The sequence below is a fragment of the Aulonocara stuartgranti genome (genome assembly GCF_965226115.1).
Source record: "Aulonocara stuartgranti genome assembly, chromosome: 9".
Classification (NCBI taxonomy): Eukaryota; Metazoa; Chordata; class Actinopteri; order Cichliformes; family Cichlidae; genus Aulonocara; species Aulonocara stuartgranti.
The window spans coordinates 17,915,635-17,940,043 of NC_138960.1; the positions used below are offsets into that span (position 1 = coordinate 17,915,635).

Genomic DNA, 24,409 nt, shown 5'->3' on the forward strand with positions numbered 1-24,409 from the left:
TTTCACTGTAGTGTACGTTAACCACTAGTTTCGCCGAATGTGTATTCCCTAATTGGTTGCTGTGTCAAATATGTTGAAATGTGAAAATGACTGCAAAGAGATAATGCAAAGAGGTTTCTGGTGCTGTACCAAAAACTGTGACGCAGTGAAAGTGTGAGAAGCACAATGCAGATGAGGAGGTTTTTGGTGCAGCATCCTCTTTGAGACACAGTTCAGCCAAGGATCACCAACCGGTTGGATATTACATATTGTTTCCTTAGTGACGTGTGGATTTGCAGAGGTCACTGACCATTTCTAGGCCTGTGTGACAGAGGCATTAGCCTATGTAATGGGATGTAGTGCTTCTGGGATTTTTGCAAGTGAGTATTTTTTAAGTTAATCACTTCTACCCTTTGTGATTAATTGACTGTGAGCTTGTTGTAAGGTCACAGACCCCATCAGTAGCAAGGCGCTCCTATAGGTGACACTAATAACTCAAATAAAAGGCAATTTCTGGCCTTTCAGATATATAGTCTATATTAAATCATAAACTGAGGATCCCTCTCTGCCATACTGCTATTGTTGTGTGTGACACAATGACTGCGTACCACAGAGGTGAGCAGTGTGATTTGTCTTAAAATGCCTCTGCTTGTCCATCTACAAAGCTAATGACTGTATTTTTTTTTGCTGCATGCTACATCATGCAACGTCATCATCATGTTTGTCCTCCAGAACTCAAGAGCCATAAATCTGCTAAGAAATCACAGAAATAAATGTGCTCCTTGTAACAAGACAGACCTTGCCTGACAATCCGTGTGATTTGAAATTCTCTCCTATATCATAATAAATGTATAGGATTTTTTGATTGCACTATAAACATGACCTGCATATAGATTATTTGGCATGTATTTAACAGCTCCAACCCAGCAACACACCCCATACCTCTAAGTCTCCTTATTCACGAAACTGGTAAAAAAATAAATAAATAAATAAATACATCTGAAACACTCGAACTGATGCGGGTTTTTTTGTTTTTGCTTGTTTTTTTCAAATCTATCGGAAAATATTTCGCATTTAAAATGCAGTTTCCCAGGCCACGTTATTAATTCATAGGGAGGAGCTTTCAAATGTTCATTTAAAAGAAACCAAAATCGATCAAGTCAGGTAAAAATTATGCCTGGAAGGGGAAAGTAAACATATATGGAGTCTTCAGGGGCAGCAAAAAGATTGTGTGTACTCTACCCACGCTGTTATTTTATACATGAAAAGGTTGCAAAATGTCTTTTTAAGTCATTTTGGGAGAAGCTGCTGCACATTTGCAATCTGAGCGCTGAACCGCTGCTGCACTTTTCCTCCGTCCCCGAGAGGTCTAATAAGCAGCAATCAGAAGGAGATGAAAGTTCATTTTTAACACATTTTAAACCAATTTGCTTCTGTTGCGTACCTTATAAGATGAAACCATCCTGCCGTTACAAATTCAGGGCAGCTTTTAGCCTGATGTGCTCACCTTTTCCACATTGTTAGGATCCCCTAATGAATTCATTACTTTCAGTAACCAAAAAGGTCTGACTTCAGTAACAAAATAATCTTGTTCTGCTCACACATTTCTTCTCTCCTGACTGTAAAGATCAATTTTATAAGATGTTATTTCATCAAAATAAAGCTTTAGTGGGATCATATTGGTGTCATCAATTTCAAATCACTTGTGTTTCCTCACAAACCTGGAAAATGTTCTTTTGTCTTTTGTTGTATAATCTGCATGATAAAAACATCTTTAAAAAATGAGTTGTTGCACAGTATCTCACAACTGAAGAACAGAAAGCTCTGCTGAGTCTACCCCTATCTCAATGTCGCTTTGCCATTTTCAATTGCATCACTTTGCGTGGGCGACCGCGTGTGCACTTGCATAAGTGCGTGTCAGTGCGTGCCGAGGTGGGTGTTTGTCTGCGAGTGTGTTTTTTTACGAGGCCGTGGGCGTTTCTATGAGTCTGAGGCTCTATGCATTAATGTTTGTTTTGTGGCCTAGCTGGCTTGAGGACAGGTGTGGGTGCCTGGCATTTCAAGAACCGATGTCAAAGACCTTTAGTTGTGTAGCTTATGTGTGTGCTGTGCGCAGAAGATCGTGTCGAGTCATGAATAAATGAAGTGACAGACAACAGAAGAGAGTGAGGAGAGAAGCATGGTGAGAGCGAAAAACGTCTGAGATTATCCCTTTACAAAAAAAAAAAAAAACCATATTTCACAAAAACGATGTCAACAACCAACATCTGCAGGAGGGAGCTTGTGTTTTGCAGATTGGTGCTTTCCTTGTACAAAACAGAGAAGTGAGAGAGGATTTGTTACTACAGTCACTATTTTAGTTTTTTCCTAAACATTTCTTTTAGATTAACTGATTTTTTGGATTTGTACATAAGGTCCCAAAATAAGGACAAATGGACACCAAGTTAAGTTTTCAGTTAAGGTTACATCACATATTACAGAAACTGAAATGCACTTCTTTGTCTTTCAGATTATGATTACACAAGTAGATCTCAGTATATTATAATATAATCACTTTTAATTTGGATGCTCATGGTTCACAGCACATGAAAATCTGAACTCGAGTATGCGAAATTATTAAAAAAATATTATTAAAAATACTGCTGGCAGCCAGTGGTATCCCCTCATCCTTCATACCATACCATAGGTATACCATAGGTATGAATTTCAAATTCCCACATTGCCTTGTTCTTGTTATTGCATGCAGAAGATTTTCTGAAAACTTGACCTCTGACCTCTAACCTTGAGGTCAAGGTTACTGAGATTCAAACTGGCCCGAGATGTTTAGTAGATAGACCTATGGTATCAATTAAAAACTCCTAGGTGACGTTCTTCTTCAGTTATCTCATTCACAAACTTGGGTTTCCATATTGCTTGCCTGCCTACCCAGCAGGATGACAACAATACCTCAATCAACCTTATGACTGAGGGATAAAAAAGGATTTTTAATACTGAAATGAAAAGCATGATCATTTACACACTCAGCACTTGGTTAGGTTTTCATGAATTTCTGTATCAGTTTAGTTTGGCATGTAGTGGGTCAGCTTTTGACAGGTGTGCTCAAAGTCCATGTTGCTTCGAAAGTGGCCTTTAAGCTAATTTGAGTGGAGTCTTTCACATCTTCCTCCTGACAGTACCCATGGATTCTGTGTGAGGTCCAAGACAGATGACTTGGCTAGCAAATCATGCACAGTGATAACATGGTCAGAAAACCATTCTGTAGTAGATTTGGCAATGTGGTAGGGTGCTAAGTCATGCTAGAAAATAAAATCAGCATCTTCATTAAGGTTGAAAGCAAATGGCTGCATTGACTTTGGACCAACCACCACCAAGACCAGCACATGACATGGGACACCAGATCGGAGACATCTGAAACATCACACTTTGCTTAAAAAAATTCGGATTCTGAGTTTCTTGACTCTTCCATCCAACCCTAGGACATTGATTTCCCAATGAGAAGCAAAGCTTATTTTCATTTTTAAAAAAGGACTTTGGACCACTAAGCAGCACTCCAGTTCTTTTTCTCCATATGCCACGATGCTTCTACTATTTTCTCTGGTTCAAGACTGGCTTGAAATTAAGAATGTGAAAGCTGTAGCTTTTTTTTCCTGAAGACGTGTGCTCGTGGTAACTCTTGATGCTCTGACTAAAGTTCTTGAATCCACTTTTCTCGACAGTCCTCTTGAGGGTGCAGCTATCACTATTGATTACACATTTGTTTCTTACCACGCTTTTCTCTTCCGGTCAACTTTCCATTACCATGCTTTGATAGGCACTCTGTGAACAGCCAGCCTTTTCGGCAATGACCTTTTATGGTCATGGAGTTTTGCAACTGGGGTCAATTACTTTAATCAGCTGCTAAAATTCGACATGTTCGATTGTGCTTACTGGCATCGTGTCTTTTACAACAAAGTACCGTTGCATTTGTGTTATCAGTGTCTCTTCACTTTTTGTCACAAGGGATGGTGCTGGACAAACTGCCTTGGACTGTAAAGTGTTGCACTGTGCATATGGCACTGCTTAAGATGGTAAAAATGAGCCACGCTGCTACCCGTCTTTGTGGTAACATGTTTGCAACACCATTTGCAGTGTGTGCTACTTTGCTTCTTTGAAGGCCTTTAAAGAGGCTCTGATCCTTCTTTTCAAACAATGTCCTCATCTTTTGAGCCTTGGGCTGTGTCACTTGGTATTTCTTGTTTGACAGCAGGTTTTCATGAACATTTTTTGTTGCCGTGGTTCTGGGTCTTGGACCTGGTGTTTTTGTGTTTAGTTTGGAATTTTGTTACATCTTCATTGTTTTAGGCTTTGAGAATTTTTTTTATGTTCCTAGATTCTATTTATATATTTGCTCATTAGTTATTCTCATTCCCATATTGTTTTTCCAATGTATTATGAATACCTAGTTTAGTTTAGATAGGTTTAATAGTTCCCTTAGTGTTGCCCTACTGTCCTTAGTCACATCTCTGTATTTTTTTATGTTAGTATGCTCCATGTTAAGTCTGCCATGTCCCCATGTTTGTTTACCTTTTTTCCGTGTCAATCTTGTGTGTCTTAGTCTCAATATGTTTGTGCTTCCTGTTTTATTTTGATAGTCCCTCATCCCACATGCTTTATGTTCACTTTTGCTTCCCCTGTCTCATTATGTCTAATTTGGTCCAGCTGTGTTTCCCAGCTGTCTCAATCACCCTCCTGTTGAGTCAGTCTCCCTTTGTCCTTTGTCAGCACGTTCCCAGTGTTTCCCACTTCCTTGTATCTCGTTGTATTTTTCCAAGTTTAGTTAATGTAATTTAAAGTTTTCACTTCATTTTTGTATTTAATGCTTAGTCTTTTGTTTGTGGATTATCAGCCAAAGAACCACTCGCCTTTTGTTAAGATTATTCTGTCTCCAGACATCTGCATTTGGGTCCTCCACATCGGACTCAGTCTGCTCTTCCTGCAGACCTTGACAATTTTGTCAGTCATTCATTCCTAACGTACTTGTGTGTACGGCTTCAATAGAGCAAACATTAGCACATGTGCTGCTGCAGGCTGCTCCTCCTACGCTCTATGTCAACATAATCTGACATGGTTATAACTCTGTTTCCACCACATGACTGGTTTGGTGCTACTGTCATTATCAATGACCTTACTTTTCATCGGTCAAAACATGGATGGACAAGTTCTTTCGACTTTACATTTAACCCATCTTATATTTCTGTCAAGTAAAAGCTGTTTCACAATAATGATCTTTATTGTTTTATTGCCCAGACCTAGATACACAGTATTTATATTCACTCAAACATGATGAGAAATATTTGAATAGTCTGAGATACGAGATTCCTTTCATACAGCATCGTACAAACAGTGCAAATATTTCACATTGCATGTCATGGATGAGTTAATATTTAAGTTTAAATTTGTGAGTTAAATTACAAAATAAAATTTAAATTAACTCACGTGATATTCGGTCTTTTGAGACACAGAAGTAATGGTGGGAAAGTCATTCCCAGTATACCTTTCTAGCCTGAGGGTTATATGCATAACTGGTCCACTGTAATGTGAAACTGACATAAAAAATGTTTAAATAATTTATGAACACTCATAAATTGCTATTATTGTTTTGTTCATTTATTTATATTAACCCTACCTACAGACCCCAGAGGTACTTTTTTAATCATATGTGATTTAATTATATTACATTTCATGTATTTTTCCAAGTTTTCATCACTCTGTAAATCACTTTGTTCCCAGCTATTTTGAATCATTGCGTTCTCTTGTATTTTAATCAGTGTTTTATTATGTTTTAATACAAATGCATCTGCAGAAATCTTCTGAGACCCTAGTCAGAGCACCCAATTCTGCCTACACTGTAAAAAAAAATTCCATATTTAATGTTGTTATTTTGACATTTGTTTCAAAGTAATTTGATCAAATAATGTAGAACAAAAGCTGAGCAAACCCAAACTATCTAGTGACTGACCACTGAAGGCTTATTGACTTTCTTAACTTAAGTCAATACAGTATGTCATCTCATCAAAATATCACTGCAAAGCCTTCTGAGCTCTCTGGGTCCCGTTTTAATAAATGTAATAGACAAATTTATTGAGTTATGTTCATGGAGGGCCCTAATTAAAAGCATTGCACAGTATAAGTGCCTGCAGCATGTGGTGTTAATCGCCCTACATAAACACTGTTAATTTTTTCATCATGGACATATTGAACAATCCTAATTTGAACAGCCTTTATTATGACAGAAGATCGTACTCAGAACAAGTTTTCTATCTATTTTTGTGCTAATAAACAAATCCAAACCGAGACAGTAGCATCGGGGTGGTGTCTGATAACTTCAGTCTTGCAACAGGTGGTCTGGCCCGGATCTCAACATCACAGAGTCTGGGATCAGGCTCCATGATGGTGAGGATCAGACAGAAGACACTGAGACAGCCTAAACTCACAGAAGAGTCTCGGAAAAACATCACCTGCCAAGTGTACCGAGGAGAATTGGTCTTGTTGCAAAGACAAATATTGATTTGATTTAGGTTTCAAAGAGCTGCATGGCTTGGCTAAAATCTGAAGTTTGACGTAGTTCACATTTTTATCTCTCGCATGACTAGATCTGCTGTCATACAAGTGAATCATTGAATAACACAAACAGTCTGCAAGCATGGAAATCCTCAGATTTCGAGCATATACCCTATGGCACACCACAAAGGGTAAATCATAAAATCTGTTTGTACAACTAAAGCACCAACCTGCATCATCTCTCCTTTGGATAAACACACCGCGTCTGTGCGCAAAGACAAATTTAGAGAGTATATTCACCTGTCCAGCCAGGCCAGCAGGCTCTTGGCAGCGGTGATGAGGTCGACCACAGAGGTCAGCAGATCATTGGGGAGGCGCCGCGAGCTCCTGCTCTCTGATTGGCTGCTCCGACGCCGTCCGGAAATGAAGTTCTGCAGGTTCTTGGCTGAGGCGCCGAGCTTGTGAGCCAGAGTCCTGACGCTCTCTGTCTCCAGCCCTGAGTTCTAGATGTAAACAAAGATATAAACATGAACAGCGAACCTTCATGAATACAAATTATTTGTCAGCAGGTTTGCCAGCTTTTATTAAGATTTTGCTGCATATTGGTCAATTTTATTGTAAAAAAAATAAGCTCCATTTTGTCTTTTATTGTCTTCCACGATGGAGGCGACTAAAATGATGGATATGAATGACTCACAATGACTAAAATGGTTGTTGGAATTATTCAGAGAACGCAGTCTGAGTGGGTGATGATGATGATTATCGTGACATTTATCTAGTTTTCCTGAGATTTCTTTTCTTTTTTGGAATAATTGTCTGAATGAATATGTGACCAGGCTGCTGGAAGCCATTTTCATCATCTGCTCTGCCCTCATGTTAAAATCTGCTTGTAGGAACTTTAATTCAGATTTATTGACTGGAGATGTCAGAGATGTGGAGCAAACAGCACACAACGCAGAGAAGACAAAAGCACTGCACAGAGAAGGGTGACAAGTTCAGTTCAGTCGAGAGTGCTACAAAAAGACTGTTGTTTTGCGCTGCGTTAAATTCGGTTTCACAGTATGGATCTACCCTTTAATGTGCATACATGGGAAGTCAGAAGCAGGGAGCGCAGCAGGAAGAACCTCACATAGCACAGAGCAGAGATTAATGACAACACATTCAGCACAGATTCAGTCAGATACAGTGAGAAAAGGAGGAGCTGGAGTGGAGGGCGGGCTGAAAACTAAAGCAGCTAAAATAGCCACACCCATCAATTGGGTGTGTAGAAGGGTATCAGTGGGCTGGCGCTGAGATGACATGGATAACTTAATGGTCTGGCTAAACTAACAGTTTGCCCAATTTACTATTTTGGTATTTGAGGAAATTATTTTTCTTCTTTTTAATATGTACTTTTGCTAAACTGGTTTCATTGTGTTTCAGGTTTCATCTTCCTTATAATCTTATATCTAAAAACAATGCTAATCATCTTAAGTTGACTTTATTTTTGCTGTCCTCATTTGAATGACTTATTTGTAACTCATTTTTTATGATTCATATATTGCCGCCTTAGTTTCAGTGTTGCTTGCTTTGTACAGCTGATGTTGATGTTCTGCCAGATATTCCTTAAAAAAGGAGGTTGCTAACCCTGAATCAATTTTTTCTAATAAACATAAATTCATGTTTCTCAAGCCAAAAAAGTATTCATTGCATTAATTTCGAACTCCGAATGTTCAAAACGAGGCTATTTGTTTTTACTTTGAGATAGGGACAATTAGGAAATGCCAGGGTTTAACGGAGGACACTAACACATTACTGGCAGTGGCATACATTAAAGCTGCAGCTGTAGAGACTGCTAATGAGAGCTCAGCACTACAGTGAAGCACAAAGCAGAACACACAAACTCACCAGGGCACAGAGCAAGTCGACAGCCTCCAGAATGAGCTCCTGGTGTCCGATGCGAGAGACTCCCAGCTCCTCAAGTTCGGCGTGGCTAATCCTCAGCAGCCGCTCCCCACAAACACCTCCGCGCTCAAAGACACACACATACTGTTGCAAGCAGTCGTCCAGACCTGCAATAGACAAGCACATTATCAAGGTTGCTCGCAAGAGACACATTCACATTTGTTCCAAAACCTACTACTGGGATCACAACCTTCACCTTCAGCCTCTGGATTCCAATCAGTTTAAATGGTCAAAAAGGGACCCAAACAAGAAGAAGTGCTAAAGTTTTTAAACACCTGGGACTCTCCAGGAGCTTTTAGAACTGAAGATAAGAGCACCTTTCAGATAAGAGGTCTTCTTGAAGAATCTAAAAAGAAGTACAGGTGCCTTCAACACAAGCGCTTCAGACAAATTAAGACCTACTTTTATGGGTTCGAATAGCTTCCTAATTATTGGCATGAATTTAGCTGTAATACATTTTAGAGTGATGGGATAAAAATAATGCAAACACATTTATATACACCTATTCTTCATAACTGAATTAATATTACATGTAAAATTAAATGTGCATGTTTTTAACCCCCATCTAGAGAGTTTTGGCTTGAATCACAATTTCAGAGATAATGGATACAGAGATGTCTGCCTTCTCTTAAAAATAATGGAGTCAAAAAAGCACTTTGTCAAAGTGCCAAGAAAAAATAAATCAATTAAAAGATGATATTTGAAAAAATTCACTTTTATTCTAAAGAAATTAATAAATAATTTAAAAAAAACATTCACTTTCATGTGACAAGATTCACAGGAACTTTTATCCTTCTGCCAAATCACACGCATCAGAAGAAAGCGTGCCTCTCCCTGTGCTTGTCAGATGGCAGGATGGCTTCCCCCTCTCAGCTGTAATGCTAGCTAGCTGCATGCTCCTGATATACTTAGAGGAGGGCTACCTGCACCAACAGTTTAAATATCTGTTTAATTGTGGGTGTGAACTGTCCCTTTAAGTCAGTTCTGTATGTTTTTAAATGATAAAATTTATTTGGTCAACATAAAAATGTATTCCGCTTTTTACTTCGCCTCTGTCAGTGCGCCCCAGGGCAGCTGTGGCTACAATGTAGCTTGCCATCACCAGTGTGTGAATGTGTGTGTGAATGGGTGAATGACTGAATGTAGTGTGAAGCGCTTTGGGGTCCTTAGGGACTAGAAAAGCGCTATACAAATGCAGGCCATTTACCATTTACCATTCATACTATATTTCATAATCTTTAATCTATTTTAGTAGCTTCATTTAGTTTCCATTCTTTACAATAGCATTTTAAACATGTATCTTACTATATTTCATTTAATCTCTGTGTGTGTGGCCATGAACTCATCGTACACAAGCAGGAGCTGAAAAAACAAACTTGACATCCCATATTGTGATACCATATGATGCCTAGCAACCACGTACCATCACTTAAATTGACCCATTAGTAGGTTTTATGCACAATAAAATGATAAAATATATATATTATAATTTATGCAGTTTTATAGTATGAATGACATTTCATTTGTATCAACAAAACTTCAATTATGCATGATATCTCATGATGTTATCTTGTTGCCTAGTGACCAAACAATAGTGCCCTTATCATATACCGCGTATGGGTATCATATACCCATACGCGGTATATGATAAGGGCTTTTATTATGAAAGGAAGGGACAAAGGGTGGTCGCACATGCGTCAGCATTCTGTAATTACCAGGCAGGGGTAGCATTGTGTTGTTAGTATTTAGCTCATCACCTTACAAAGTAATTGTAGGTTTTGCACCAAACACCTAAATGTGTCAGAGCAAATGTCACTTTATACTTTTTAAATATTTATTTTATTTTTAAATAAAAAATAAAATGCTGTAATGTGCAGAATTATTTGGCATTATCGTTACAGAAAATGAAGTCACATCCTGTCTTTATTTATTATTATTTCTTCCTCTCTATTGTCATACTGTGACTTTTCTGCTCACTCATTTCTACTGCTGGATACTGTCAGTAACCATAACTATAAAGAGCCTATAGATATATATAGTGATATGATTAAAGGCTATATTTATGGGAATTATGGGAGTACACAGAAGGTAGTTTGAAATTATTGGCTGTAGACTCTCAGGAAACTCTCATCCCAACGCTACCATCACTCTTCATGGCCTGCCGACAGCTCAGACACTCTTCAACACGTTTATTCCCCGATCAATAACCGCACACGTTCCCACTTAAAATTATAGGTTTTGGGCTGCACTCCAGAAGCCCTAAACAGCTTTCTTTGCCACACTATCAACGGTGGTTTCCTTCTTTAAAGTCTGTCAGTAGGGAGCACAGATTTCTTTTAGTCTGCACAGAAAAATGCAATGCCAGTTTTTCTACTGCTGCTTGTTCCATTTTGTTTGATATAACACAACAGCTGCTGTGTCATGTTTTTGAGACGTTTTAGCTTGTTCGCAGTTTTGTACATTTTGCCTGTTTTAAAACAAGTGCAGCAAAAGGTAAAGTAGGAGACAGAGCTTGGTTTAAGAGAGACGGGAGAGCCACAAAAGGCATTTTGGGACTCGGTTTGTGTATGTGTTAGTTTCAAAGCTGTTTTACTAAGAAATGAAAGGGAATGGAGAGGGAAATGAAAGAAAGAATGAAACTGTCTATTTGCCTCTCCACCTCAGTGCTAACAGGATATATGGAGGTGATTTTCTACTCTGAAATCTCTTAGATTCAGTGAGTTCTTTTCCACAAGTGAAAGGCCTGTTTTACATCTTCCTGAATCATTTCAAATGCAGTGGGGCAGCACGGCGGTGCAGTTTTTAGTTTCTGAGTTTGAAGCTCCTGCTTAGTTGGGTCCTTTTGGTGTGGAGCTACAGCCTATGTCGGTCTCCTCTAGGTTTCTTCCCAGTCTGAATGCATGCTTGTTAGGTTAATTGATGGTTCTAACTTGGCAATGGTTCTAGATGTGAGAACTGGAGACTTGTCTAAGGAATATCCCACCTTTCACCCTGTGTACCTGGGATAGAGTCCAGCATCCCCCTGTGATCCTAAGTTGGATAAGATGTTACAAAAAAATGATAAATTGTTGGATGTAAAGGCTTAATTTTTAACTGCAATGCAGTTCCAGACATTCAGTGTTTGGCATTATTTTCTATACAGTCTTAAATGTATCTGCTGTGAACATTAAAGCTAGATTATAGTAGAATTTGTCAAAGATATTTTTTACATACATCATCTACAAGTTAGAGCTGCAATATAATTCTGTGGAAAATGAAACCCTGGCTATATACTAGAACATCAGTACTGCCTGGGTAACTGTGGTTTTTTTGCCCTAACAGCTTTCTTTCTCTGAGTTTCACTTTGGCAGCTGTGACCCTTGATATTCAGGTTTTACAAAAATGAGGTGATTGTTAGCTGCAGGTCAATGAAAGAGTTGCTCTCAGAAGATTGGTGTGCATATTTGGCTTAGCACAGATTTTTAAACCAGACACAACCCTCCCATTTATCCAGGCTCATAACCAACAGGGGTTGCATGCTAGCGTGTGAACCAGTGACCTTTCGCTTGTGAGGTGAATGTTAGCAAAACACAACCCCAGCCTCATGAACGGGGATCACCAGCTAGTGTACTCTCACTGCTAGTGCAGTCTCAAATTGGAGCGTTGCATGAGGAAGGATGTCTGGTGTAAAGTCAAACAATTCGATTATTAACTTCACAGGAAAATTGTAATTAAGTGAACAAGAAAAGTAACAACAGTCACGAGGTGGGAAAACTCAAAAATCGATGAATCATGTTACCTTGATATTTTGAGCGTTCTAAGCAGTAAAAATAGCAGGTTGGCTGTGTGTATCCTTTTCATGCAGCCTTTCCTCTGTTCATACAAACTGCATTTGTAGTCATGACAAATGACAGAAAGTAATCTAACAAGTATTTCATTTAAAGCACAGCGAAGCCTTTAATTAAGACTTTATACCTCTGATAACTCGCAGGTTTTAAACGTCTGCAATACTTTTCTTCCAAGACTGAAATGAAATTGAAACCGGTGAATGTCTGAGACTAGAGATGCTGCATATCTACTTTGATAATCTTCTATGCTTTTCTCTATTCTCAGTCATAAACAGTTACAGTGCTAGATGCTAATGCTAAACATAGAAAAGTGTGAAATACTGATGTATTACTGATGTACTAAGCAATCCGTGTAAAGATGTAAGATCCTCCCACAGATTTTTTCTAATCTTGGCTCTGACTGATGTCAGTGAGAGTTGATATCCTTAATATGGTAAATGGCCTGCATTTGTATAGCGCTTTTTCTAGTCCCTAAGGACCCCAAAGCGCTTCACACTACATTCAGTCATTCACCCATTCACACACACATTGACGCACTGGCGATGGCAAGCTACATTGTAGCCACAGCTGCCCTGGGGCGCACTGACAGAGGCTAGGCTGCCGGACACTGGCGCCACCGGGCCCTCTGACCACCACCAGTAGGCAAACATGGGGTTAGCATCTTACCCAAGGATATTTGGCATGCAGCCAGGAGGCAGCCTGGGATCGAACCACCGACTTTCTAATTAGTGGCTGACCTGCTCTGCCACCTGAGCTACAGCCACCCCAACTTAATATGGTCATCTCAGGAACGCAGTCTAACTGTGAGCACAACAGCCTCACTCATCTGCTGTTCGGTGGGGCGTACTACAAAGCAAGTTCAGCACAGGTGGGCTTTCTTTGCAATAGCTGGCTTGACAAAACAAAAAACCCAGTCAGATAACAAATTACACAATGGTAGTTATCAACTCTGTCTATGTCATATACACACATATGTATGTATGTATGTATGTATGTATGTATATAAATAACAGAAAAAGGCAACGCAGTGAGAAGGCGACGCTGCAGAAAATCATTATTTTACTGCTTGGTGCTGCCATGACAGCTGCACATTAGCGCTCTGAAACTTGATACATGAGGTCTGACACTGTCTTACAAATAGACTGATCAGTTTTTTAATGTGTGCTCAGTAGAAAAAAAAAAAGACTCAGCAGCAGATTAGAAGCAAGCATAAAAACATATTTTTGCATTTTCAGCATCAACCACAGAGTGCATGCAAATTACTGTGACTGTGGTGCTCTTTGCTCTGCTGTAACTGCAGCTGTGCTTCCTTCAGTGGCATTGATAACCAGTGTTGGTCAAGTTGCTTGAAAAAGGTAATCAGCAACTAATTACTGATTACTTCCCCCCAAAAGTAATCCCGTTACTTTACTGATTACTTATTTTCAAAAGTAGCTAATAACTTAGTTACTTTTTAAAAAACACGATTTACAACATGAATAGGTGATAAATAGATCTTTCAGCCCAATTCTACTTTTTCTACATAATCCATCATACAAAATGTAATCAAATGGAAAAGTCTCTTTTTAAAACTTGTTTTATTAGTTTTAATCTTTTAACTTTATGCATCAAGCAAAAATTTAATTATATGCAACATTCTCTGACTGGAAGAAATTAGTTTAACATTTAAACCTATTTTCTGCACATTGCAGCACATAAAATAAAAAAAATGTGTTTACACTAACTCTTTCAAATAGATGCAAGTAAAACACAGCAGAAAATAAATAAAATCAAAGACTAGCGGTCCTGTTGCTCTATTTTCGCTGTAAAAAGAAGTTTAGGGGTAGGTGGAGGTTTGCCCTGGTGCAGGTGTGCCGCAGCGGTCAGTTGAAGAATCCGCGAGTTTCTCTGTGAATTTCCCATTACGTGGTAGCGCACTCAGTGCTTGCTTGGAAGTTTAGGGGGTTTTTTTTCACTGTAAAAAGAAGTTTTCTTCGCACGCACAACGGACGCTAATGTTTTTGTCACTTTTTATGGTATCAAACTCAAAGTAAGGTCAGTACTTCCACGCTTTAAACGCTGCACAGTCATACTCTCTCCTGCACTCAATATATTATCCATTTTTGATCTGCACACAGCTGTTGTCACGAACGTCGCACTCGCTTACGTCATTGTCATAAGACACTCTCGCAAGAAAAAAAAATAAATCACGGTTTTAGTAACGCAGTGTTCCTACGGGAAAGTAACGGTGATCTAATTACCGTTTTTGCAATAGTAATCCCTTACTTTACTCGTTACTTGCAAAAAGTAATCGGATTACAGTAACGCGTTACTTCGTGACACTGATGACTCTGGCTTCAAGCTCAATATACCTCAGTAGACCATTTATTTTGCCTGAGGTGATCACAAAAACACTGTTGCAAATTCAGCCTTCAGAAATCAGCGATCTGTGAATGGTTGGTCCCATTAACCACATCTGAAACCTGTTTAAAGCAATTTTTGTTCACTTTCAGTTTGCATGAATCTTCTCAAATGAATAACTTGAAATGATTCACGTAAACATCACACTTTTTCAAAAGCCGTAAGGAGTTTGCATCTGTTGTCCCAACGCTTTGTGCAGCTGCTCATTTCCCCAGATATCTGATTTGAAGAGGCACTGAGAATCTTAGAGGGTTGATATTATAATCTGGATAGGACCCACTTTTGCTTTCTAAGCATGCATGCGAAAAGCACACACCTATTTGCAAAACAACTGCAAATAAAAAGGAGGAAGTTTTACTACTGTCTCAGAAACAAAGTTTTCTCATGTCACCACTATTTATGGGTTCATGTCCAGCTCAGAGTCTCTAAAGGACCTTAAAAAAACCTTGTAACTCAAACAAGAGTCGAGAACAGAAGAAGTAATGGACGAGCAATTAGGCAGCAAACCAGGTAAGACTTTACTCTCTGCTGGATTGTGTAACGTCTGTGCTGTACGTGTGGGCAGGTCTCTCTAGATCTGCTAGTGTGTGAGCGTTTTAGTGGGTGGGTGCGTGCTGTCTTTGAGTGCGTGTGCGCGTGCGTGCGTGTGTGTGTTTGTCTGGCCAGAGTGTGTTTGCTGAGTCAAAGGAAAGCAGATCAAGACAGAGCAGTTCAGCTGCAGCCCCTGGCTCCCAAAACAATGAATGTATCCAGCTTCTAACCCCTTAACAAACAGCCAGCTGGAAAGCACACACACATACACACACCTCTGAGGAATGAGCATTGATTTCCCCTTGCTTCAAGTCACCGCTTTATAATACACTCATCTATCATAACCACACTAACAAAGATGGGGAAACGAAGCAGGATGGGAAGCGAGCAGAGGAAGAGAAGGATTGGGAGAAAAAAGGGCAAACAGGAAAAAAAAAAAAAAAACCCACACAAGCCAGCTGCTAAATTGCATGCAAACTATTTCCCACACACAAATTCCTTCTCTCATCAGCAACCAGCAAAACAGCATTTGTCGCTCTCTACACCCTCCTCCTTAGCCGCTAAATCTAAATGAAGCTTTCAGTCCCAGAATGCCATACATCGGGTCAGATGAAAAAAGTGAAAGCTTGAAACCCATCATCATTGGAAAAAAAAGAAAAAGTCACTAAGTTTTATCACTAAAAATGTAAATATATCCTGGCTTTGTGGCTTTAAAATGAACAACGAGCAATTGGTTTTTAAGATAAGAAATCATTCTTTTCACTACTATCTCATTTTGGGAGGAAACTCCACAAATTGATTCCACTATCTGGACCTCCAAACACTTCAAGTCGATGAGCGATATCTCGGCTCACAGCCTCCACTGACAAGCATGAAAGCACTCGATAAGAAGACATCAAACTGCTCAGATGTGATTTGTGTTGCGTGTTTGGCTCAGGTAACCTGAGGTACACATACAGTGGCTTGCAAAAGTATTCGGCCCCCTTGAACTTTTCCACATACAAATAAATAACTGTGGGGTGTGCGTAATTATTCAGCCCCCTGAGTCAATACTTTATAGCTGCCAGTCTTTTAGGGTATGTCTCTACCAGCTTTGCACATCTAGAGACTGAAATCCTTAAGCATTCTTCTTTGTAAAACAGTTCCAGCTCAGTCAGATTAGATGGGCAGCATTTGTGAACAGCAGTTTTCAGATCTTGCCACAGATTCTCGATTGGATTTAGATCTGGACTTTGACTGGGCCATTCTAACACATGGATACGTTTTGTTTTAAACCACTCCATTGTTGCCCTGGCTTTATGTTTAGGGTCGTTGTCCTGCTGGAAGGTGAACCTCCGATCCAGTCTCAAGTCTTTTGCAGACTCCAAGAGGTTTTTTTCCAAGATTGCCCTGTATTTGGCTCCATCCATCTTCCCATCAACTCTGACCAGCTTCCCTGTCCCTGCTGAAGAGAAGCACCCCCAGAGCGTGATGATGCCACCACTATATTTGACAGTGGGGATGGTGTGTTCAGAGTGATGTGCAGTGTTAGTTTTCCGCCACACATAGCGTTTTGTCCAAAGAGTTCCATTTTGGTCTCATCTGACCAGAGCCCCTTTTTCCACATGTTTGCTGTGTCCCCCACATGGCTTGTGGCAAACTGCAAACTGGACTTCTTATGGTTTTCTCTTAACAACGCTTTCTTCTTACCACTCTTCCATAAAGGCCAACTTTGTGCAGTGCTCGACGAATAGACTGACTATGGACAGATTCCCCCACCTGAGCTGTAGATCTCTGCAGCTCATCCAGAGTCACCCTGGGCCTCTTGGCTGCATTTCTGATCAGCGCTCTCCTTGTTCGACGGCCTTATCTTGGTAGGTTTACAGTTGTGCCATACTCCTTCCATTTCTGAATGATCGCTTGAACAGTGCTTCGTGGGATGTTCAAGGCTTGGGAAATCTTTTTGTAGCCTAAGCCTGCTTTAAATTTCTCAATAACTTTGTCCCTGGCCTGTCTGCTGTGTTCTTTGGACTTCATGGTGTTGTTGCTCCCAATATTCTCTTAGACAACCTCTGAGGCCGTCACAGAGCAGCTGTATTTGTACTGACATTAGATTACACACAGGTGCACTCAATTTAGTCATTGGCACTCATCAGGCAATGTCTATGGGCAACTGACTGCACTCAGATCAAAGGGGGCTGAATAATTACGCACACCCCACTTTTCAGTTATTTATTTGTAAAAAATATTTGGAATCATGTATGATTTTCGTTCCACTTCTTACGTGTACACCACTTTGTGTTGGTCTTTCACGTGGAATTCCAATAAAATCCATTCATGTTTGTGGCTGTAATGTGACAAAATGTGGGAAAGTTCAAGTGGGCTGAATACTTTTGCAAGCCACTGTAAGTAGGACTTAATATGAAATCCTTCGGTAAAGGTGGTAACACCTTTTTAATTGGCAAAGTGGTGGAAAGAAAATTATATGAAGTACTTCCATTTAAAGGTATTCACTCACTATAAGTGTTTTTTAGCAGACTGACACCATTCTGACTAATGTAGCTCAGCCTAAAATCTGTAAGCTTCAAATTTCTGGGGGATTTTTTTAAGTTGGCAATATGAATTACTTATTGAATTGTTTTCTTTATTTCTGTATTATTCATTTCCCTGTTTCTATGGTTTAAATATTGGTGAGTGAAACCAAAGTCAGTCTAAGTCTTGTCCTCCATACAGTAATCACACACCTATCCAAGCCATGCAATGCTATGTTGCTAGGGAATACCAATTCTTCCCTAGTGACCAGAGGTTGCTAGGGTGTGAGCAGCAAGTCTCTAGACTTGTGCCACTGAGGTCTAAAATGCTTGGAGTGACTAATATGACCACAATACAAGTGTGAGTGCATTATATAACAGGACTATCACCAGTGGATGATGCCCTGCTGGTAATGTCCATCTTTTACATACAGTCTTTAGTCAATGTCAGTGATGATGATGATTTTTGGTTAGATTTTTTTTCAGACCTTACGTGTTCTAACATTACATTTTGTCTTTATTCATGTTAAATTTTCACCTTCACTGTAGACAAATGTATTATTCTGTGTAATCTTAGGTATCAAACATCAAATGTACAATTCACAGTGTTCATTTTAAGAGTGACAGCACCGTTCTGTCAAAATATGTTTATAATGCACGTCTAAATACATGGTCTTCCTTCATATATATATATCTATATATATATCTATATATATATATATCTATATATATATAGATATATATATATACACATAAGAGAACAGCACCACCAAGGCTGGAGACGGAGCAATACTGGAAGAGCATATGGGAGAAGGACGCAACCCATAACGGCAATGCTCAGTGGCTAGTGGATCTGAGGGCAGACCACAGCGACCTCCCTGAACAGGGTCCAGTAACCATCACAGTGGCAGATATCCAAGAAAGGGTCTCCAGTATGAAGAGTTGGACAGCACCAGGGCCCGACATGGTTCACGCCTACTGGCTAAAGAAGCTGACTGCACTCCACGAGCATCTGGCAGCACAAATGAACCAGCTGCTAGTTAACAAGAGACACCCAGAATGGCTAACCGAAGGTCGGACGGTCCTGATCCCCAAGGACCCCAAGAAGGGACCGGTCCCCTCCAACTACCGACCAATAACCTGCCTCAGTACTACATGGAAGCTCCTGTCAGGCATCATATCGGCTAAGATGAACAGGCACATGGGTCAATACATGAGCGGGACACAGAAAGGAATTGGCAAGAATACCAGAGGCGCAAAACACCAGCTACTGGTAGACAGAACAGTCAGCCGAGACTGCAAGACCAGACTGACCAACCTGTGCACTGCCTGGATTGATTACAAGAAGGCCTATGACTCAATGCCCCACAGCTGGATACTGGAATGCCTAGAATTGTACAAGATTGTACAAGGGACCCTAAGAGCCTTCATCAGGAACTCAATGGGGATGTGGCGTACAACACTAGAGGCCAACTCCAAGCCCATAGCACAAGTCACCATCAAGTGCGGGATCTGATGCTCTGTCCCCACTGCTGTTCTGCATAGGCCTGAACCCCCTCAGTGAGATCATTAACAAGACTGGCTACGGATACCGACTACGGAACGGAGCAGTTGTCAGCCACCTCCTGTACATGGATGACATCAAGCTGTATGCCAAGAGTGAACGAGACATCGATTCACTGATCCACACTACCAGGATATACAGCAATGACATTGGAATGTCGTTCGGACTGGAGAAGTGTAGTCGGATGGTAACAAAGAGAGGGAAGGTAGTCAGAACTGAGGGGATTGAACTACCAGAAGGCAACATTGCAGACATAGAGGACAGTTACAAGTACCTGGGGATCCCGCAGGCGAATGGGAACCATGAAGAGGCCGCTAGAAAAGCTGCAACCACCAAGTACTTGCAGAGGGTCAGGCAAATCCTGAGGAGTCAGCTGAATGGTAAGAACAAGATCCGGGCCATCAACACGTACGCCCTGCCCGTGATCAGGTACCCTGCTGGGGTAATAGGCTGGCTAAAGGAGGAGATAGAAGTCACTGACATCAAGATAAGAAAGCTCCTTACCATGCATGGAGGGTTTCACCCCAAGTCCAGCACCCTGAGGCTGTACGCTAAGCGGAAGGAAGGGGGCCGGGGACTGGTGAGTGTCAGCACCACAGTCCAGGATGAGACAACGAACATCCAAGAATACATTGGGAAGATGGCCCCAACTGACCGAGTGCTCAGTGAATACCTCAGGCAGCAGAAACCCAAGGAAGAGGAGGGAGAGGAGGAACCATCATGGAAGGACAGGCCCCTGCACGGTATGTACCACCGGCAGTTAGAGGAGGTGGCTGATATCCAGAAATCCTACCAGTGGCTGGACAAAGCTGGACTGAAAGACACCACAGAGGCACTAATCATGGCAGCACAAGAACAAGCTCTGAGTACAAGATCCATAGAGGCTGGGGTCTATCACACCAGGCAAGACTCCAGGTGCAGGCTGTGTAAAGATGCCCCAGAGACAATCCAGCACATAACAGCAGGGTGCAAGATGCTAGCAGGCAAGGCATACATGGAACGCCATAACCAAGTGGCCGGCATAGTGTACAGGAACATCTGTGCCGAGTATAACCTGGAAGTCCCGAAGTCAAAATGGGAGATGCCCCCAAGGGTGGTGGAGAATGACCGAGCTAAGATCCTGTGGGACTTCCAGATACAGACGGACAAAATGGTGGTGGCTAACCAACCGGACATAGTGGTGGTAGACAAACAGAAGAAGACGGCCGTAGTGATCGATGTAGCGGTTCCGAATGACAGCAATATCAGGAAGAAGGAACACGAGAAGCTGGAGAAATACCAAGGGCTCAGAGAAGAGCTCAAGAGGATGTGGAGGGTGAATGTAACGGTGGTCCCCGTGGTAATCGGAGCACTAGGTGCGGTGACTCCCAAGCTAGGCGAGTGGCTCCAGCAGATCCCGGGAACAACATCGGAGATCTCTGTCCAGAAGAACAACAATCATCTTACCTGCGTCCTCATCTGATTATTAGTCTGTTCCCTTCAGTCATTCTTTCAGAGCATAAATGAGTCACGGTAGATACTCACCTCTGTTCAGTAAGTCTGTTCATCTGTTATGTGTGTGCGCCTCTTACCTCCCTCTCTTCTGTCCAGGAGCCTGCCCTGTTTTCCTCGAGGAGGAATCGCAAATGGGAGGACAAAGAAGTCTGTTTCGGTATTGACCTTAAGGACGGAGTGGAGTCTATCGGAGCGTTTACTTGAAAACTGTTCATAGAGACTGTAAATAAATCAACAAACTTCATTCTGATTCTGCGTTTGCGTCCTGCCTACTCTCAGAGGATGATAAGTTGGCTATGAAAGCAACCATTGCAGCACTGATTCGGAGCTTGAGTTAGTTCCTTTACCTCCAGTAAAGGAAACCCTTTTTAAAAACATGCACTATATTACCAGGCGGTGCACTTTTACATTGTGGCTTTGCTATTTTTACTCAAGTAAGACATCTAAGCCCTGCCTCCACCACTTAGGTTTTAATGAGTGTTAATAGCAGCTGATTCTTAATAGATGTGAAGCTGATTAAAACAATGTTGGCTCTCACAGGCAAAGTGTTACTATTGCTGAGAGAGGCAGCGAGAGGCAAAACAGAAGGGGAGCGATGCACTGTGTGGCAAAAGTTCACTGATAATCAGCATCGCTTATCACTGGCAGTGAGGGAGAGCGTGAATGCCCCGAATACTGATGAGTCAAATTGTAAGTGGCATCAACGAGCACACACGCCCACGCAGTACGAGAGAAAGTGAAGCAGATCTGCACAGTTAATATACACAGCATAATGACTGCTGTATGGAATTCATTCTGCAACAGTCAAATATACCCCCACAAACATGTCAGCTGAAGGGAAGAAGAGGGTAAACACTTTAGTTTGGTCTGCTAGACTTAATATGTACATGAGCAGTAGGCTACTAAATGAACTACAGTTATATTTATGGTAACAAAGATGTTTTTCATCGTTGTGATGGCTGCACTTACAGCCACACAGTGGTAATACCCACCATGTTAGTGTAGAGGCTTAAAAGTAACATTGCATTCACATTTGTCTTTCTTTAAATATAGGAATTAATTTACAGGACAATAAATAACTGGTTTTGGTTTAGAGTTAATTCACATATCCACATAACACTGCATTCTAAAATAAGTGCGCACATTTTAGTTTACACTGTTATGTATGATTAATCTTTTGTTTTCTGAGTTACCTTAGTTGAAGCTGTTCCAGTCCCTTGATTAAGGAGCCAAGAGGTGGAAAAGGGGCGGAGCAAGCTTTAAAGAAAGACTGCAAATTGGTTCGTGCCATTACTCGGGACCATGGGGGGGAATTGGAGTTCATTATGTTTGCTTTAGTTAGGTTTTGTGTGTTTTACCCCTTCTCCTGTTTTTGTGAGCTGATCAGCCACTATTTAAGTTTCCCCTTTGTCTCATTAAGTTAGGTCAGTTTGTTTGAGTTATTAGTAGTGGTGTCAAATTTGAGTAGAGTTTTGTTATTTTGACCTCTTTTATGGGCCCAAGATTTTGATTATTTTTGCATGATTTAACCAATTATGTTTTTTGGGTTAAATAAAAAATAATTTTTTTGGACTTTAACCTGTGCCTAAGTTTCCTTCACTGCTCGGTCCTTCACAATCGTGTCCAGTGAAAGTGAAATAAATGTACATAAGGCAACGTTGTGGATAAAGCATGCTTTACCCTCCTTCTGGATACTAAGGTGGAACATGAAGATGGTGTTGTATTTCCTAACTTTTTAAACTAGAGATGGAGACAAAAACTTTCAGATCCAGAAGCTATCTAGATTTTTATATACAGTCTTTGGCTGAGCTGTAATAGTATGGGTGAATCAGAGTGGAGGAGATCAATTGACAAATAAAATGATGGAAAAGTATTTGCAACTAAAATTATGTCAAACTCGCTGCAGTTCTGCATGCACAAAGGAGTGGGACGGGAGGATTTGAAAGCCAAAGCAGAAAGAAGAAAGACAGGACTCAATGAGGGAATCAATAAAGAACTGGATGAGCACAACCCGGCTGATTTTCTAATCATTGGGAATTGTATAATTACTCAATTCAAATATCTTTTTTTAATGCTTTATTTGCAATGATAATGTGATGTGTTTAATTTTAATACAGTAGGTGTAGCCCAATATGCTTCTGGCACTTTTAAAAAACAGGGGAGCCAGTGCATTCAGCAGGCAAGTTTTTTTAATTACGCCTCCGGGTAAAAAAAAGAAGTGTTTATGAGATAATGACTCTCGACCTATGACCTCAGTAAGCACTTTGCTTATGTTTATGGTCTCAATCTTTACTTCGAAGGCTCTGCAGAGAACCACATAGAGTAAAGTGGATAATTAAACACAGAATAATTTAGGGAGCCGCTACTTCCTGATTGAAACATCAAGCCAAAGCAGAAGTGCCACAAACTGCACTTCCTCCATCAACCTGGTCGGGTTGGCTCCAAAAGGGAGTTGATCCCCACAGCCTCAGACTAGTTTTCACTGATTATCTGACTAATATTATAGCTCGAAAGACCATCTACAAGGCAAGGCAAGGCAAGGCAAGGCAAGTTTATTTGTATAGCACAATTCAACAACAAGGTGATTCAAAGTGCTTTACAGAGACATTAGAAACAAGAACAAATAAAAAGCATGATTTAAAATTGAATAAAACAAGCAAATAAACTAACTAACTAATTAACAAACAAACAAACAACAGTATATAAAATCAAAACAGATAAAATCAGAACAGTAGATAAAATCAGTAGTTAAATGTAAGTTTTGAAATTTAAGCTTAAAGGTTAAGCTTCAGTCTAGTTGTCTTAAATTTTGGTATTTCTAGTATCTTACTGGTTTGTTCCTTTGGGTCTAATTAACAGATGTGTTTGTCTTTATTTATTTCACCCACACAGTTTATAGATGCAGCTTGGTAACCAAGCTAGCTGATAACTTCACACTGTCTTATCCAAGCATGGCTCCAAAAAAATAACATAGACCCAAAATAATAAGATCAAAGCTTCAAAATGCGGAGTCCATAATCCGTGGGTGACGTCACCAGAGATGGGCAGTAACGCGTTACAAGTAATGAGTTACAAGTAATGAGTTACAAGTAACACGTTTCTATAATCCGATTACTTTTTTGAGTAATAAGTAAAGTAAGGGATTACTATTTCAAAAAAGGTAATTAGATTACTGTTACTTTCTCATAAGCACGCTGTGTTGCTGCGTTACTAAAACCGTGGGGTTTTTTTGTGAGAGTGTCTCATGACAATGACATAAGCGAGTGCGACGTTTGTGGCAACACCTGTGTGCAGATCAAAAATGGATAATATATCGAGTGCGGAGAGAGTATGACCGTGCAGTGTTTAAAGCGTGGAAGTGCTGATCTTACTTTGAGTTTGATTCCGTAAAAAGTGACAAAAACATTAGCGTCCGCTGATCGCTGCGTGGGAAGAAAACTTCTTTTTACAGCAAAAAAAACCCTAAACGTCCGAGCAAGCACCGAGTGCGCTACGACGGAATGGGAAATTCACAGAAAAACTGCCGTATCCTTCCACTGACCGCTGTGGCACACCTGCACCAGGGCAAACCTCCACCTGCCCCACTCCTGCTATACAGGTGAAAATAGGGCAACGGGACT

The 24,409-nt window shown here is 40.5% G+C and overlaps 1 protein-coding gene across 4 annotated transcripts in view; it reads right to left on the reverse strand.

Annotated features, from left to right (window-relative positions):
- cnksr2a (connector enhancer of kinase suppressor of Ras 2a) overlaps positions 1-24,409 on the reverse strand; it is a 121,392-nt gene that overhangs the window by 75,735 nt on the left and 21,248 nt on the right. For all 4 annotated transcript variants that reach the window (XM_082546441.1, XM_082546443.1, XM_082546442.1 and 1 more), the window contains exons 2-3: positions 8,407-8,570; positions 6,820-7,022 (exon numbers count right to left, since the gene is read on the reverse strand). In XM_082546441.1, the coding sequence (XP_082402567.1) occupies positions 6,820-7,022; positions 8,407-8,570 (367 nt within the window). The remainder of the gene's footprint in view (positions 1-6,819; positions 7,023-8,406; positions 8,571-24,409) is intronic.